Genomic DNA, 17,724 nt, shown 5'->3' on the forward strand with positions numbered 1-17,724 from the left:
GCCATGCGTAGCCATTTATAGACGAAAATAAGAATTTCAGTCTCGAAAGGAAATTACGAGCCTTGGAAGTGAACAACTTTATGCACTCTTTCGGACGTCGTGCGTACGAGTTCGGCGCTGTGAATAGAATCGTAAACACGATCGCTAGAAGTGCTGAAGTGACATGTATAGAGAAAAAAAAAACAGAGAAAGGAGCAGTAGGGAAGGAAACGAGGCAGAGAAACAAGCGCGTGAAAACACGCATGTCCGCGGTCGTTGGAGGCTTTAAGATATGGAGTGCACGTCCCTGCACAAAGCGTCTGTTGCTTAGTTTGCTGCTCGAATCCTTGCTGACTGCGTATGCGCTTGCCGCACCTTTCAAGCTTTTGTTAGAGGTGAAGTGAGAACGCGGTTTACGAGGTACGCTGGTAAGTTGTGTTCGCGAATTGTGTTCGCGGCAAGAAAGTAGACAAAGTACAATGCAGGCCAGCTCACGTGCTGTCCTTGTTTCGGCTCTTTCGACTAAAGCACGTCAACTAGCTTTTACCGGGGTGCATCTTAAATACTGATTGCATGCGTCTGCACGCTTTTGCCGTTTTATTCATTTTTCAGCATTTGTCGTTGCAACTGTACATGCGAGGCTTACACGAATAAGGACGTGGACGATCGCTTCAGCTTCGTGTAGCGTGAACCAGTGAGTACAACAATCTTGCGTGTGAGAACTATGCACAACAGATTGGCTGTAATTGCTCTTCATCTGTAGCGCGTTCGCTTGATGTGCCCACGGACTCTTTTTCTTCTGTCTTTTTGACCCAACCCTCGGTGAGATTACTCCCTGTTGGGTCCGAAATAGAATGTTGGCGGTAATGCTGAAATGTACACCCGTGAGCAAAAGTATACGGGCCACAGGGTCACCGAAAAAAAAAGAAATTTCATTGTAATTAACATGCATAACCTGAAATCGACGAGTACACTGGTAAGTTCGCAGTGCCAACTTTGGAGTGCAGCCCTGAATTTCAAGTTGCATTCACAGGCAGAGGAAAAAATTGGCGTTATGGTGCAATCCCTGGCTCATATACTTTTGCTCAAGGGTGTACACGAGGAGATTTTACGCTCGCTGTATCAATGTTAGCGCTTTGATAGCGTAATACTGGCGCTTGGCGCTTGGCGTCGTGCTTTGTTGCAAAGTCAGTGCTTGGTCTATGTGGTTCCACCGACTATAGTCCAATCGGTCGTTCTTGGACCTTCCAAGTGAGTAGCGATGCCACTAACGTTTTGATGCTTTTATCATGACGGTCAATCCCAACGGACGCACCTTGGTCAATTTCCTTCTATTTTTACTTTCTGCGTGTGTCTGAGACAGGCTGTCGTTCTGTACTTCCCGGAGGCAGTTGCAAACCTATCTGGAATTATTTGCTTTTTCCTGTGACGACGAAGACGACCGGTGGACGAAAGACATTTTCTTTTTTTCTCCCAAGAAGCTCAGCTGAACTTGTGTTCTGGTGCGGTATAGCTTTGTCATGACTCTCTCTCTTTCTCTCTCTCGAAAGAGATTAGACAGACAGACAGACAGACAGACAGACAGACAGACAGACAGACAGACAGACAGACAGACAGACAGACAGACAGACAGACGGACGGACGGACGGACGGACGGACGGATGGACGGACGGACGGACGGACAGACAGACAGAGGGACAGACAGAGGGACAGACAGACAGACAGACGGACAGACAGACAGACAGACAGACAGACAGACAGACAGACAGACAGACAGACAGACAGACAGACAGACAGAGAGACGGACGGACGGACGGACGGACGGACGGACGGACGGACAGACAGACAGAGGGACAGACAGACAGACAGACAGACAGACAGACAGACAGACAGACAGACAGACAGACAGACAGACAGACAGACAGACGGACGGACGGACGGACGGACGGACAGAAAGGCATGGAAGGAACGTCCTGTTTGCACTGGAGAAAGAGACAGAGAAATGAAAAGACAGAGAGGAAAGAGAGGACAGAGGGACAACATTTGAGGGTGCGCACCGACTCTATAAACGGTCTCTAAGACCTGTCGACTTGAGGTATTGCAATTGCAATAACGCATTTGTGGGCTTCCTGTGTCATCGACGCGCACAGCCATGGTTCAAGGATAACCATTTCCAAAAATGGCCTAGTGTCCAGCCGGTTCAATGCTGCGCGGAGTGGTTCACGCTCCATGTCGTGCCGGGGAGAGAGACACAAAATGTATTCAGTCGCTTCTGTTCGCTTCACAAGAGCCGCATGTGGGCGTATCCCTGATTCCGATTCGTAACGAGTTGGCCTTTGTAAATGGCACCCTGAGCCAGTGGCGCTACAACAATGTCGCCTCAAAGCGGTAAACTTTTGAGGCACTTGACTCTTTAGGAATGGATCAAATTATGAAGATGACATTTCGGGCTCGCCAAATATCATCCCATCCAAACATATGTTGCTGTGGATTGTCTCATGCCGCATATTCACGCCTCGTGAAATGTTCTTACGAACTCTTGGGAGCTTTTGTATCTTCCTATGGATTAATTCCTTGCAAAGCGTCTTTATATTATTTTATGACACTTTGGAGCAGAGACGTAGCCGGCGACTCCTACGAGGTGTCAACGTGTCTCATCCATAATAAAAGAAAAATAATAAGAAAACTCACTTTATGTCACGTGTCAGGAGATACGTTTTGTAGCAAGTCTCGAATTTAGCTGGGCTCAAGTAGTAGTAGTAGTACAAAACATTTATTGAAAAGACAACGGGCGTTGAAGCTTTTCGTGCTTCTTCGCTCGCCGGTGGGTAGGCTCCTTAAATAGTCCACAAGCCCTGCAGCAGCAATTGCCTGCTATGCCCGCTCTACCAGCCGGAGGTGGCCTTGCGGATCTGAGCCGGCCATCGCTGCTTCCCACTGGTCAGGGGTGGGTGGAGGTGGGGTGGAATGTTGGGTGTATGTGCCCATGCCTACATTGTATTATATAAGGACGCGTATTCATCACAGTGGGGACTTCTATATGAGTATATCGCGGGATGGATGGTATGGTAGAGGCCTAAGAGGGGGATAAGTATTAGTCTGAAGTATTCGTCAGGCCACAGCCTCTTAGCGAGTGAGTGTTTTGTGTGGGGTTGGTAGGTTGCGGCTGGTTAAGCGATATTGTTGTAGGATAGGAATTTAGGTAAGCGGTAAAGGCTCCAGGTAAGTCTCGGCCAGGGTCTCTATCTGCAGTGCCCGGATGGCGTGCGCTCGGGCGCAGGCGTGTGCCTGCTGATTGCCGCATAGAGACTCGTGACCCGGAGTCCACAGGAGAACGATGGATCGGGTTGGTGTTCGTAGTGAGTGGAGTATGTGATGAGGATTGTTAGAAGTCTTGTCACTGGCGTAGTTTCGGCCTACTGCTTGGGATTCTGACAAAAAGAAGGATAACGCAGTGCCATTGCTGTCGCGGTACTAAAGCTAGTGCAATGGCAATCTCCTCCGTTTCAGTGATGTCGTACCGCGGCTGCAACAATTCCTTTTCTCCCACCACCTACTGCGCTCAGAGCGTGCGCTGAGAGTGGTGAAATGGTAGCGGCATCCACGCGTGGTTCTGAGTGGTGCATGGTTCTGAGATGGGTGAGAAGTGTGTAGGGGATATCCTAGTAGTGGAGGGATGTGTCGTCCGGTTGTGCATCGTTGTAGTGCTTCCTATTGAATAACAAGTGGAGCCTCGATAAGTTCTTCGGCAGTATTCTGAACTCCAAGCGCTTCTAGTCGGAATGTTGCTGTTCTTGGTGGCAGTCTAAACGCCTGCTTGTAGGTTGTTCGCAAGGTTACGTCGAGGGCGTTGAGGTCTACTGTCCTCATAGAAAATAATGGATGAAATATACTAGGTTACTGATGATGAGGGCTTGTACGAGTCGCAGGATGTCATACTCCTTGAGGCCACGCTCCCTGTTGGGGATGCGACAGACCATACGAAGTACCTGAATGGTGGAGTGTTTTAACGCTGGAGAGTATGGCCCGTATCACCATCGGTCTGCATGAGCAGGCCAATGACATTGGGTTTGCTCACCCCGGTGATTTAGTTGGTGCCTATGTGGAGTGTACTATCGGTCGGTATCGGGTCCGTTTTTCCTCGCGCTTTACGCGTTAGGGTGAGGAGTTCCGATTTTTCTGTTGGGCAGCTTGTTGTGCACCCACGGAGCGACCCGTTGTCCATATAGTAATGTCATCCGCATATAGGGCGTGCTTGATGCCTGGGATGGCACTTAGTTGTGGCGGTAGTCCAATCATGGCGATGCTGAAGAGTACTTATGAGAGCATTGCGCCTTTCGGTGTACCCTGGTTGGGTGGGCGGACAGGTGGCGTTCGCAAGTTGTCGATGCTAATGATGGCTGTACGGTTGGTAAGGAAGTCCTTGGTGTATCGTAGTCGTACGTGTGTACTCCGCAGTTGGTGTTTGTCCAGTTCTCCAGAATGGCATGGTTTGCGACGTTGTCAAAAACTCCCTTGAGATCTAAGGCAAGAGAGAGAGAGAGAGAATGATAAATGAAAGATAGGGAGGTTAACCAGGACTGAGCCCGGTTGGCTACCCTACACTTGGGAAAGGGAAAGGGGGACGGAAAGATTAAAAGAAGAGAAAGTCCACTGGGGATATCAGCGGTCACTCCGTCCGAATCACAGTCGCTGACTCAATCCGGTAGCTTTCAAATATCGCAGCAGCGCTTTTGTGGCCTTTTGTAGCTGCGATATGCGAGGCCATAGTCCCAAGATCTTGTTCAAGCTGAGCGGCTTTCCATCTAGCTGATTGAGAGCTGTGCAGAGGTCTTGCCTTTCATTTTCAAAAGATGGGCAGTAGTACAGTAGGTGTTCTATGGTTTCCTCGACACCGCAGGCATTGCACTCAGCGCTATCGGCCATTCCAATCAAAAATGCATATGCACTGGTGAATGCGACGCCCAAACGTAAGCGGCACAGCACTGTTTCCTCATTTCGCGGAAGACCTGGTAACAGCAGGGATCGAGGGAATGCAATCGATGTTGAGTAAATTCAGGTGTGTGCCACTTCTCCATTGTCAAAGAGTGCGCTAGTTTGCCTAAGTGTTGGGCTGCGTCGGTCCGCGATAAAGGTATAGAAACAAGGGTTGCTTTTTCGTGTGCTTTCCTAGCAGATTCATCAGCGAGGTCGTTGCCGGAGATACCGCAGTGACCAGGCAACCACTGAAACACGACGTCGTGTCCTTTCGCGATCATGTGATGGTGCATTTCTCGTATCTCCGACACAAATTGTTCACCTGACCCGCGACGAAGAGATGACAGAAGACATTCTAAGGCCGCCTTCGAATCGCAGAATATTGCCCACCGATTAGCCGGTTGATTATTAATATAATCAACGGCACCTCGGAGGGCAACAAGCTCCGAACCAGTCGATGTTGTCAAGTGAGAAATCTTGTATTGGATGCTTAGTGATCGTGATGGTATAACCACTGCGCTGGTGTAGCTGGTTTGAGTGGAAGAGCCATACGTATATATGTGGACTCGATCAAAGTAGAAAGTGTACAAACAATCCAGAGCTGTTTGCTTCAAGATCAAGGTAGGCAGGTTGGTCTTCCTTCTTATCCCTGGAACCGTAAGACGCACTTGAGGTTGTTTTAAACACCACAAAGCTGAGGTTGAACGTGCTGAGGGTATGAATCCTGATAGTAAGGAGGAACGATGGATGCTGACCTTGTTGGAGAAGGACGCCTGTAGTCGTCGTTCTGGCAGGAACGCAAGAGAGCTTGACTGTATCCGTGAAACATGACGAACATGAGCTCTAAGCGTTTCGGTGCTAATGTAAGTCGTGATCGGATGATCTTGAGCCATTATAATTGTTCCTGCTGTTGAGGCGCTCCGCGGAAGGCCTAGGCAAACACGTAGTGCCTGCGCCTGCACGCTCTGAAGTTCTCGAAGATGTGACTTGCATGTTTTAGCAAGCACGGGAGAGCTATAGCGTAGGAATCCAATGAAAAGTGCTCGATATAACTATAGCATGGAGCCCACTGACGATCCCCATGTTTTGCCGGCGATGAACTTGAAGACGTCAACAATAGATGTGAGCTTCTTCTTTAAGTGGGCAACCTGAGGGCTCCAAGTGAGGTCCCGGCCTATAATGACGCCCAAAAACCGGTGATTTCTCATGTAGGAGATAAGCTGACCATTGATGCATACTGGGCATATTCATGCATAAGGCAAGAATGACTTTTGGGCTATTGGGTGTGACGCGGTCGAGGAATTCTTCCTTCCGTTAAAGTAGGATATGTTGGGTGAAAAGATTGGGGCCGAAACCAAACGTTGTGTTTGGGAAGAGATGCTGGTCCTCTTTGTGATGTTGCAGTCTTTCGTGGACAATGTGTTCCAGACAGGATGTCAGTGATATGGGGTGTAGGTCGCTGACACAGGGCGTTTTACACGGTTTGGGAATTCACGCAGTTTCGGCGTGCTTCCATTCTGCAAGTAAGCTATCGTCTCCCAATTTAAGAAGATCGAGTATGGCCTGCAGGGAGTCGTATTCTAGGTTCCGGATGAGTTAATTGGTGATTCAATCGCTGCCAGGTGTCGTGTTGGGAGTAAGCTTGTTCACAGGTCTAGTCTCTCATTTGGACACCCCGTGTACTCGGGAGAGGTTTCGACTTTTGTTCATGGATGTCTGATGTACTTGTCTTTAAGGTCTTGAAGGAGTTGGTTGTTGGTTCCATGGTATTCGTGAAGAATTCGCTTCATGGTGTGCTGGCTGTCCCGTTAGTTTTTAGTGGCATCGAGAAGGTGCCGGATAATATGCCATCTCTTGGTTATGCCCAGAGTACCTTGTAGAGCAGTGCACACCTAACCCCAGTTCTGTCGTGCGAGATGGTCGGCGTATTTCTCAGCGTCTGCCGTGAGGGTTGCGATGCGCAGTTTCTAACGTCTGTTGTATTTCTGTCGGCACCATCTTTTGGCGAGACAATGTGAGACTTCCCAAAGGTGTAGAAGGTGTGGATCAACCGCTGGGTTTTCGGTGGTGAGGGCTATGTGTTTGCAGTGTTTATCAATTGTGGTTGGATACCTTTGAGTCATTCCTTAAGGTTCTCGACGTTGGTAAGACCAGTGATCAGACGATCTTGTCTAAAGGCTCTCCAGTCTGTTAGCTTGGTGGTGCAGATTCTTCGGTGTGGGAAGTTTCTTGTATATATTGTGGTATGAAGTTTGCAGCGATATCGCTGTCTAGCGTCACATTTGTGTTGCACCATTCGGCGTGCGGGAGTCGCTAGGCTAGTGTTTAGTCAGGACACATCTATCGATTGATGTTGTTGCACACTCTTGTAAAGTGTTGCGAATCAGTGAGAACGGCGAGTTGATCCTGCTGCATGACGTTGTATAGTGTTGTGCTTATAGGCGTGTTTCTGGTGTAGCTCCACGCGGCATGCGCAGCGTTGAAGTCACATAGGATAAGTAGTCCATTACGGCCTACTACCTGTTTGGTCTGGTGAAACAAGCAGTCGAGGCAGGGTAAGTTCCCTTTCGAAGAGTTGTAGAGCTGGGCTCAGCACCTCCTCATTTATATATAATACATAAATTCTATATAAAAGAAAACTCCCTTTGTATCACGCGTCAGGGGTTCCCATTTGAGGTCGCAAGGCCGGCACATATAGCGGGCCTGGTACCTCCCGCTATCTTGCAAAGTGACCTCTCTCGCCACTTGTGTCAACAGGAAAAACCAATCCCAGATAGGCTGACGCCAGCAGCGTGAGGTGTACCCGACGCTTTCCGGACACAGAAGTTAGACATTTGTCAGGGATAAATGCAAACGTGCGCAGCTTTGTCGATATTTTGGTTTTATTCCCTGACACTGGAGCTGTTGCAAAGCGTGAGGTCACGAGGTCGCCTGCAGGATGCGGTATCCGTTCATCATGGGCATCTCGTGGCAGTGGAAGGCCGCGTTGAACTCGCGCGTGTACACTGACGTTCGGACGATGCTGCCGCTCCTGAAGAAGACACCGAAGGGCTCGACCGACCTGCGCCAGAACAAACAAAACCTGTGGCGCCCTCACGCGAGCACTAGAATTATTATTTGCTAGGACGTCGAGCTTTCGTCTGCATTCGCACGACGGTCAGAGACGTTGTATAGTGGCGGAGGAAGTGAGGGCCATAGTGCTGCTTTCCGATGCTGCGCCGCCCAAACGCGCTGCCCATAATGTTGCCGAAGAACCGCTGAAAGCTTAACTTCGTGGAGACAATTGCGTAAAGCATTTTTTAGCTTATCTTTCGAAGTAGCACTTGCGCACGGAGATTAATAACTGTATATTTTTGTAATTGAAGTGAACTACTTAAACATAGACGTACAAAAAAGACGTTTTCAGGTTCGCGAGGGGATCGAAGTTCTCATCACTGGCCTAATCTCCGTACGAGATCGCACCTCATCTTAAATCTGTGAAGCAGGTGAGCATGGCGGACCCATTATTTTTGAGGGCGTATTTTGCACAAATTTGTTGATGTACGCGGGTTGCTGTGAATTACTACCGTTTGAGAATAGGTGCGTAGAACGAGAAACAATGCGAAGCAGGAAGACGCACTTGTCCCGCCTTCCTTCTTTGTTTTATAGCTCGTTTACGCACCTATTCTAAAATGATCTGGTACCAACTCGTCCAATTTGAATTACTATATAGACTCCCGTCCGCCACGTCAAGCCGACCAGCCAGTGTATTCGACACTCTTAATGGCTGATCTCGAGACTTTGGTGATGTTTTGACTGGACTGAGCTATACCATCTGTCTTGGTACTTACCCAGCGGGAGTGGGTGTAAGGAACCGCGTAGAGCCCGGAAGTTCCACGGCAAGCTCGCAGCTCGTGAGTGGAATAGCCAGCGGGTTTCTCATCGACACGTTGTAGTAGACCTCTCCGTTCCGTCCGACCGGAGTCAGCTGCCGAAAAACGTAGGAAACTTTTTGCGGCGTCAAGAGGAATACGAAAAAAGCGAGAGTTTTCAACACGGCCAGTGCGATGTAGAATCTATTTTGTGAAAGCTGAATGCAGTCGCAGACGGTAAATTAGTGTTTCTAGACACCCGTTCAGCTCTATTGGTGTATGTAATTCAATAAAGAGATCCATACAATAAAGATCAGAAGTCATCAATTTCATCGAACCATGCTTTCTCGGCTTGATATGCGACGTATTTCAGATGTAGTTGTAGGGAGTGCAATAGTCGTACTCTCTTAATGTGCCTGCCGCGCTGATGCACCAGTAGCACTATTTCCATATATATGTTCCGATATCCACTGAAAGACAACGGTACGCCGCACCTCATTCGCTTTAGTAAGTTCTTTTCAAGTCTTTTGCACTGGCGGTGTATCTTAAGTGGCCTCGCCCGAGAAATTGTTACTATCTGCATCACTTCTATTTTGACAGTCGGGCTAAGCTGTAATGAGCCAACGTTAGCAACAGAAAGTTTACAACGGCTTGCCGTTATTTCGGTTAAAACGCTTTCACTCTGATTCATATATAGGCAGGTGCCTAAGGAACGTTTGCTTTCGTAAAATTCATGCCTAATTCAACTGTCATTGCAGTAGGTTCTGGATGATATGGCGACGTGAGCGCTAACACCGGCGCGATGTTTGCGTGCTCCGGAAAGGTACGTCTGGCAGCAGCCGAGAGTAGACATGTCCGCACATCCGCACCATATTTTCTTAGCTCTATATCGGTATACACTGGTTTGTTCCTGAATATTTGGATTTAGGCGGGGGGATGCGTGTAAGTTCTTATCTTCTTAAGGCTTATTTGCGATGACAGATTCGTACAGCGACAATAATTACTCTCAGTTAGTCTTTAATTTGTATTGTTCAACTTTTGTCAGGATACGACAAACAAAGGCAACTGCTTTTAACGGTAATAACAACTACCCGTAATGAATGTTATTGCCCAAATATTATTTAGCTTTAGTGCTTTCGAATAATCGCGATATGCATATTATGCCTTGTAAATTATTCGATAGAATGAATTACTTGTGAATGCAAAATAGTATACTCCTCTAAAGAAACGTTGCGAATCTATCACGGAACATACACAGCTGATCTACAGGGAACAGTAGAGAAAGACGAGATGTTTTTCGTTAAGGAATCCATTCGATATCGTAGAAAAATTGATGTAGAGTGCTCAGCAATTGAAACGCGATACGAATGGAACGCGTGGCTGACGGCGCTCCTTGCGCCACCAGTAGGTGCTGGGGGCACCCAGCCGATCTATTCTCTTGGTGTTGGGGTGCTGAGCACGAGGTCGCGGGATCGAATCCCGGCCACGGCGGCCGCATTTCGATGGGGGCGAAATGCGAAAACACGCGTGTATTTAGATTTAGGTGCACGTTAAAGAACCCCAGGCGGTCGAAATTTCCGGAGCCCTCCACTACGGCGTGCCTCATAATCAGAAAGTGGTTTTGGCACGTAAAACCCCATAATTTTTATATATCTATTTCCTTATAGAATGAAAGCGAAGATTTTTGTTCGTAAGGGAAGTCTGGCATTGTCCAACTGCCTTCGCTAATAATATGTCCCACATCACAGTTGGATGGGAACGCGAACAGTTCTAACGCAAGAACATGTTTAGGGAATACGCGCCCAAATGAAGAATGAACAAAACAATACCCAAGGACAAGTCTAGGTTCGACAGAAGTATTTCGCGGACCCTTAACAGGGCGGGAGGGGGCATGCCACCAAATTTTCGAGCTTAAATTATGCACGTGTGTGAAACCTTACGTGTCCCACAGCAAGCTGGAGTGCATTCGATGGAGTAAATAATTCGTATTCGAATTTTTTAAATGTCGCAGTTGAACGGTAAAGCAGTCTGGCGACACTGAGTGGTGACGAAATAGTCACCTCCGGAAACTGCTCTCTTGGGTAAGAGAAGCTAGTTTCGACGGCCATTTTGTTCATTGCACGCACCGGAAGTGATTGCAGGAGCTCTGAATATGCTATGGCCGCCATACGTCGCTTCGTTTTTACATGTTGCGTTTCGGTCATGGAGGAAGGAAAAAGATTGAAGCCATATTTGGTGGCCCAACACGTGATCGCACGTCAAAGTGAGCTGTTGGTTTTAGCGTTCCCGCTCTGCTGGCAGAACCATGGAAGTGCAGCTCAACAAGCGCGCACCGAATAAAAACTACTGCCATAGCTTCTGGGAACCAAACCCCCCACCAAATCTCGATTCTTGCTCCGTGACCTCGACGCAAGAGGTCACGTGTAGGGCCACCACTTTGGCCTCAAAAGAGCCTCCGCTTGCCAAGGCTGGCTGCGTGCCGTAATGCTCCTTTCTATATTTTTCCTTCCTCCATGGTTTCGGCGCATCTCTGCGGTTTACTGCTGCTTTTTTTCGCGCAAGTGAAGGAATTGCGTGCACAATTCAGCGGCGACGCCGTTCCTACGCTGCTGGGTGCTAGAGCTTGTGGAGAAAGACGTCCGACGTGGTCTCAAACTGTTTCAAAACAGACGACACAGAGGTGGCCGTTGCAGTTCCTGACGTCACATAGCCTTGCCAAAATGGCGGTTGATGTCGGTGGAAGTAGTTGAGCGGCAGCGATTTCAAATTGAAATTTCGGGTTAAAAAATATGCGCCGAGAGCGCAATTTATTTTTTGGGTGTTTAACCATATTGGACCCTCTACTCTCAGTTACGAATATAAACAGAGAACTATTGGACGGCCGTGTCATGGCCCCTTTAAGGAGATGCATTAATCCTGGCTCAACTACGGCATGTCCAAATGAGGGGGATGCGCAGAACGTCTCCGATTAGGTGTTAGGTGAGCCTATCTGAACGAAATGTGTTGAAAATGAGATATATGAGTGCCATTGTACTGACCGAAGAACTTTGAATTTATCCTCAATTTGTTCATTAAAATTCAAAAAAAAGAGACAGAACTCCAAAATTTGGCGCGTAACGTTTAAAAGGTCAGCGGGGGTCTCGACTTGGGCAGCCTTGATGCAGTGAGCTAGAATACGAGAGTTTACTGGCTCGCTGTCTATTCCTAAGTTGTTCCAATCTGCCGCCATGGCCGTGAGTGTCACTGTTTAACACTCCCAGAAGTCACCAAAAAAGAAATTGAGAGAAACAGAGACAGCGAATCGTATGCAATGAATGAAAACACAGAAGACCGGGAGATTTACAAGAATAGGAAGAAAGGAATTAGCGGGGAAAATCTGTACGATAACACAAACGGCAGTGCCTTGCTATTCGGGGGCTCGAGTTGGTTGCCCAAGGACAAAAACATACCGGAGCAAACATTCGCAGCAAGATGAGGCATGTGTATGCCGGAGCGAAAATCCGGAGACAACTCAGCACATCCTAGTGGAACGCGAAGAGATTCACCCAGTGAGAACTGTAGGTAACGTACACCTTCTACAAGCGCTGGGATTTAAAGTGGATGGAATCATCAACCGGTCAGCAGTCTAGATAAACAAGACACGTTTAAAGTATTTGTGAAAAAAAAAGCAAGGAAGAGATTGATGCGACCGGATCCGTTACAGGTATCGATAGTGGTACAAGGTAGATAGAGAAGTTTTGAGGAAGATAAAGGAAGATTAAGGGGTTGTATACGAAAATGCTGGAATGAAAAGCAGGCTAGGTGACTAACTCAAGCAGGCTAGGTGACTGTTTGTCACCACCCTGTTTCAAAGGGGATGCCAATAAATGTCAAAAACGAACATCAGCGCCCACTGCGCTGACGTGCGTCCTGCAGGGCCTTTATCAATGTTTGTCCAATCCAATCAGGACTATGGCTAGTGCACATACACAAATACCGAAGGAACTGGACAAGGGAACAGATGCCTCTGTAGCTTAACGGCAGAGCACCGCAAGCGTAATGCGGTAAATGTGGGTTCGGCTCCCATCTGTGCAAAATTGCCTTTTCGTCAACTTTCATTTTCATGTTTGTTATTATTTCTACATCTCAATTTAAGCACTAGAGCAGGTATTTCTCCTACCCTTTCCTTGGCTTCATTGCCTGTTGGCATCATGGGCTGTAACTAACGAAAAATCGAGTCCCTCGGTTCACATGATTGTTTTTGGTCTTCTTCACAAATATGTAACTCGTCAACAAAAATCGATATTACAATTGTGTGAGGTTAACCTAGTAAAAGGGTGCTAAATGTGCGGCATCATTTTGTTAAATTACCTTTTACACAATTTTCGTTTTGCCTTGGTGACAGAAGTCTTGCAAAGACCCATTCCTAGAACTTTGGTCGGCTTTAAGGTGAAGTATAGTAAGTCAAATTGACCTGTTTTTAAAGTTAAATGAAGCGCCTGCAACATTATGCTTATTGCGGAATGTCGGAGTTGTATGAGTGGTAATCGAAAATTTCAAGACTGCGATTTTTTACTAGTTATGTAAAATATTCGGGGAAGGAGGCCAAAAATTATTAATTTTTCATCAGTGGCAGCTAGAATGTTATCTTTACTTCTACATGAAGAAAAGAAAAGAATAATAAAAAAAACTGAATCAGTAGATGCCCCATGACAGCGCTTCCGCATTTAATACGTGCTAAAATCGCAATCCTGCCTGGGCGTAGTTTCTGTCTGAGCCTGTAGCAGTGGACCATCGACTCGATAAAAGACTTACATCGACTTTGAGCTTGGGTAACTGTATAGTGGCGACGCTCCTTGCGTAGGCCAAGTCGTTGTTGTACTTGAGAGTTGCCTCTATGGTGATCATGCACCCACCGCGGAGCGTCTTGATGTAGTCTTGTGGCTGGGCGGTGACGTGGAACATTTGCTCTGCGAAGGGAGGCGAGCAATGCGCAGAAACGAAAATGTCACCATGTCACTGTCTGGTACGACCAGCTGCTAATAACGCAGTTTTCCAAAGCGCTAGCGCGCTAATATTAAAATTACAGGTGGGCGAATGTAAACTTTATCGATTACTAACCAAATACGAATCGCCCAACATGGTCTCCCACTAGCACAAGGCGAATCGCGCCGCATACTGAGAAGGATATCAGCCCGTGATTACAAAGTGACGTGGTTGATCAGAACACGAAATCTTCCGATTTATTTCACACTAACCCATCGCTTCCATTTCAAGTCCCGTCCACACTAAATACAACCAGAACTTTTGAAACGCTGATTCACCGTCTGCGTCTCAGTACCGCGTACACAAAATACTTCCTGCATAAAGTTTCATGAGCTGATAGTGCGGAATGCACTTGTGGCCAAGCTGATGAAGATGTACAACATCTTCTGCTAGAATGTCCGTGACACGACACGCACAGGTGACGCTTAGCACTTGATTTAGTGGCCTTAGATCGCAGGCCCTTCAGCCTCGGGAAGATCTTAGGTCCTTGGCCAACATACTCATTGCAAAGATGAGCGTTACTGGCCCTTCGAAGATTTCTAGAAGCGAGCGATAGTTTCAGAAAATATTGAATAGAGTGTTTAAATGGGATAGCGCATTCTATGTTTTTCTTTTACCCGACTTTGGCCAATACAATACCTGGTTTTCTGTAACTTCATAAGAATTTAATCCGTGATTTCCTATGTGCCCTTATTTTAGTCTAGCTAAGTGACCGGACTTCGTGTTTACTTAAGTGCACATATGTGATTGGATTCTGTGTTGCTGTGTTACTGAGTTCACTTTTGATTTAGTGTGGCATTAGTCTACTTACGGGACTGGACTTTGTGTTCTTACGATTTGGAGATGTCTTTCAGTTATAGTGTGACATTAGTGTACTTATGTTACCGGAATTAGTGTTGTTATGATGTCCCTATTTTTGTTACGATTTATTCGTTTCTTTTTAAATCTCTATGTGAAAAGGAGTAGCCGGCGCCTCTTAAAGGCGACTGCTCCTAAATACCAATACAATAACAGGTTATACCCCCCTAAATACCATATAATAAAGAAAATTAAATACGAATAGAAATTATCGAATATCAAATAGAATATCAAAAAGTGAAACGAAGACGCATATACTATTCCGAGTAGCATTCTCTGTCTGTCTGTCTGTCTGTCTGTCTGTCTGTCTGTCTGTCTGTCTGTCTGTCTGTCTGTCTGTCTGTCTGTCTGTCTGTCTGTCTGTCTGTCTGTCTGTCTGTCTGTCTGTCTGTCTGTCTGTCTGACCACCGTTGCAGCGCCGTCATTCCAGCTCTGATTCTTTATGCCGCTGTTGTCACGCCTTCTACGCCAACCCAATGTCCCAAGTTGTCTAAAAGCTTCAACCACTAGGTATGTGCTAGTGGCCGGGATGGATGCCGTCGGGGTCACTGATGCCGTCGTCGTCATTCAAGCTTTGTGATTCCATTCTGGTCATGCCGACGTCATCACGCCATCGGCGTCATACAGCCATCGTCGTGCATTCATTGTCACTCCGTCGTCGTGATGCCGTCGCTGTAGTTCTATCATCGTCATCCTAACTTCGTCATCCGACTCTCGTCACGGCCATCGTCGTCACGCCATCATCGTCGCGCAATTGTCATCATGGCATTGTCGTTTTAATTTAACATCGTCGTTTTAAGATCGTCATCACTTCACTAACGTCATCCCATTGTCGTCATGCCGTTCTCGTCATACTGCACTCGTTGTTCCATCGACGTCATTCCTTTTTCGTCATTCCATCGTTATCCTGCTGTCGCCATTGAGTCGTGATTATGCCCCCGTTATCATGCCATCGTCGTCACCCCATCGACAGGCTTCGTGAGACAGTCGTGGTCGTGCAATTGTCGTCGTAAACTCGTACTCATCCCGTTGTCCACGTACCCTTGTCATTCCACCGACGTCATTGCATCGTCGTCATACAGTTGTCGTCATGCCGCCGTTGAGACGCCATCGTCGTTGCAGTCATCGTCTTACAGATGTCGTCACGCCGTCGGAGTCACGCTGTCCCTTTGCGATCATCATAATTTAATTAACGCCATCCAATTGTCGTCATGCCGTTCTCGACGTACTCCCTTCGTCGATCTATCGTCATCATTCCTTCGTCAGTCTGTCGCATTCACGCCGTCGTTACTCAGTCGTGATTATACCACCGTTGTCATGCCATCATATAGTCGTCAGTGCGTCGTCGTCAGAGATTGCGCATCCGTTGTCATACCGTTATCGCCGTGCCATCGCAGTCGTGTCATTGTCGTCCTTCCAGCTGCGCCATCCGGTTGTCGTCATACCGTCTTTGTTGTTCCAGCCACATCATTCCTTCTTCGTAATTTTATCGTCGTCACTGCGTCGGCGTCATACACTCGTTGTCATGCCTACATGCTCATGGGCGGCCTTGACAAACGTGTATCATAGCGAAGTGCGACGACGCATATAGCCCCAGTAACGGAAGTCTCAGAATCACCACTGCAGGTGCTAGATAAACGTTACTTCAGAAATACGGTGTGTCGCTACATTGCTCGAATGCTAACCACATTACCGTCTACAGTCATCGTGAGATGAGTTCTGCCGCAATTTTTTTACAGCAGGAATATTTATGTCGGTATAATTATAGGTACCATGCTTGTACTGACTAGTGAAAAAATCAGACGGCTATCTCGGAGGATTAGGATCAACTTTAAACACAAGATCACTAACTGCAATTAAAAAAGAAAACTGCACGAATAGCCTCTCAACATCTTTAGAGCCTGGTTGCAAACAAGTTTTCCAAGATTAGTTGGTTGGGGGTATGACTAGCTTCTCAAAAACGCTAAATACACGGTTGTTGAAAAAAGATCAGGGCCCGCATTCGGAAAAACAGCTCTTAAGCTAGAATTTTTTTCGTAAGAGCGAATTCGAGCCAGTGGTGATCGTGCACATGTCATAAGCGAATTCGGCCAGCCAATGGCATATACGAGCGAATAGCTGTGTGAATTGGCTCCAGAAGAATTGGAATAGAAACAGCTCCTGAAAGACTTGTGTGCCGAAGGCATCACCGGATGTAGCATAAACTATACTTGACTGCTACATGACTAGACTGCAATAAACACTAAATCACAGACTACACCAAAAATTGGCAGGTTGCCACGTAGGCTCGCGCCACGAAACCGAAAACAAGACGTATTATCATATTGATCAACCTGCGAACGTTAAAATTCGCAAAAACCTGCAGGCTCCACACCACCGAGTGAAAGAGAGGGAAGGGGGGAGGGGGTATAGCAGGTGCTTTCTTTAGAGTTTTAGAGCAAGCACCCTTCTTGCGCCCTTTCAGCAGCAGACTTTCAACGGAAGGTTGACAAGAACAGCACTTCCTCGAACAGAATTCGTAAAATTTGACGCAACATTCGTAAAATTGTAAAACGAGCCAAATTTTGTATACATTACGAAAAAATCCGGGAAAGTTGGCAGGTGTGTCATGCAACATTTTGTTTCTGCATTGCTTCGAAAACTTTTGTCCTTGTTTCACTTCTGATAATGTGCTTTGTTTAGCTGCCGGAGAACAGACACCCTACTATGACAGTCGGTTGCGAAATATTGATTAGTTTTGATATTCGAAAACGCCGAATAGTTCATTTTCGAATAAGAAGACCATGGTATTTAATAGTTGTTTTGTGTAAAACTAGACGGCGCTAGGCACGCGCCTTGGCCGGATTAGCCGCCACGTACTTCTGTATCTATATATATCGATAGCGGACTAATAATAAACGGCTTGTGCTGGAGCTGTTCACTTCGCGGTTCTCCGGCTCTACGGCGTATTCTGGCTGGGCATGGCGGTGGATACAACAGAATACGAATAGTTGGTAATATTCTATTCGTATTCGAAACATCGAATATTCGTACT

At 47.0% G+C, this 17,724-nt stretch overlaps 1 protein-coding gene across 1 annotated transcript in view; it reads right to left on the reverse strand.

Annotated features, from left to right (window-relative positions):
* Positions 1-7,820: 7,820 nt before the first annotated feature.
* The window catches only part of LOC135906634 (hemocyte protein-glutamine gamma-glutamyltransferase-like), a 59,753-nt gene continuing 49,849 nt past the window's right edge, over positions 7,821-17,724 (reverse strand). The window contains exons 12-14 of the mRNA XM_065438120.2: positions 13,602-13,756; positions 8,787-8,923; positions 7,821-8,017 (exon numbers count right to left, since the gene is read on the reverse strand). Of these exons, the coding sequence (XP_065294192.1) occupies positions 7,876-8,017; positions 8,787-8,923; positions 13,602-13,756 (434 nt within the window). The 3' untranslated portion in view covers positions 7,821-7,875. The remainder of the gene's footprint in view (positions 8,018-8,786; positions 8,924-13,601; positions 13,757-17,724) is intronic.

Source organism: Dermacentor albipictus, chromosome 1 (assembly GCF_038994185.2).
Source record: "Dermacentor albipictus isolate Rhodes 1998 colony chromosome 1, USDA_Dalb.pri_finalv2, whole genome shotgun sequence".
NCBI lineage: Eukaryota > Metazoa > Arthropoda > Arachnida > Ixodida > Ixodidae > Dermacentor > Dermacentor albipictus.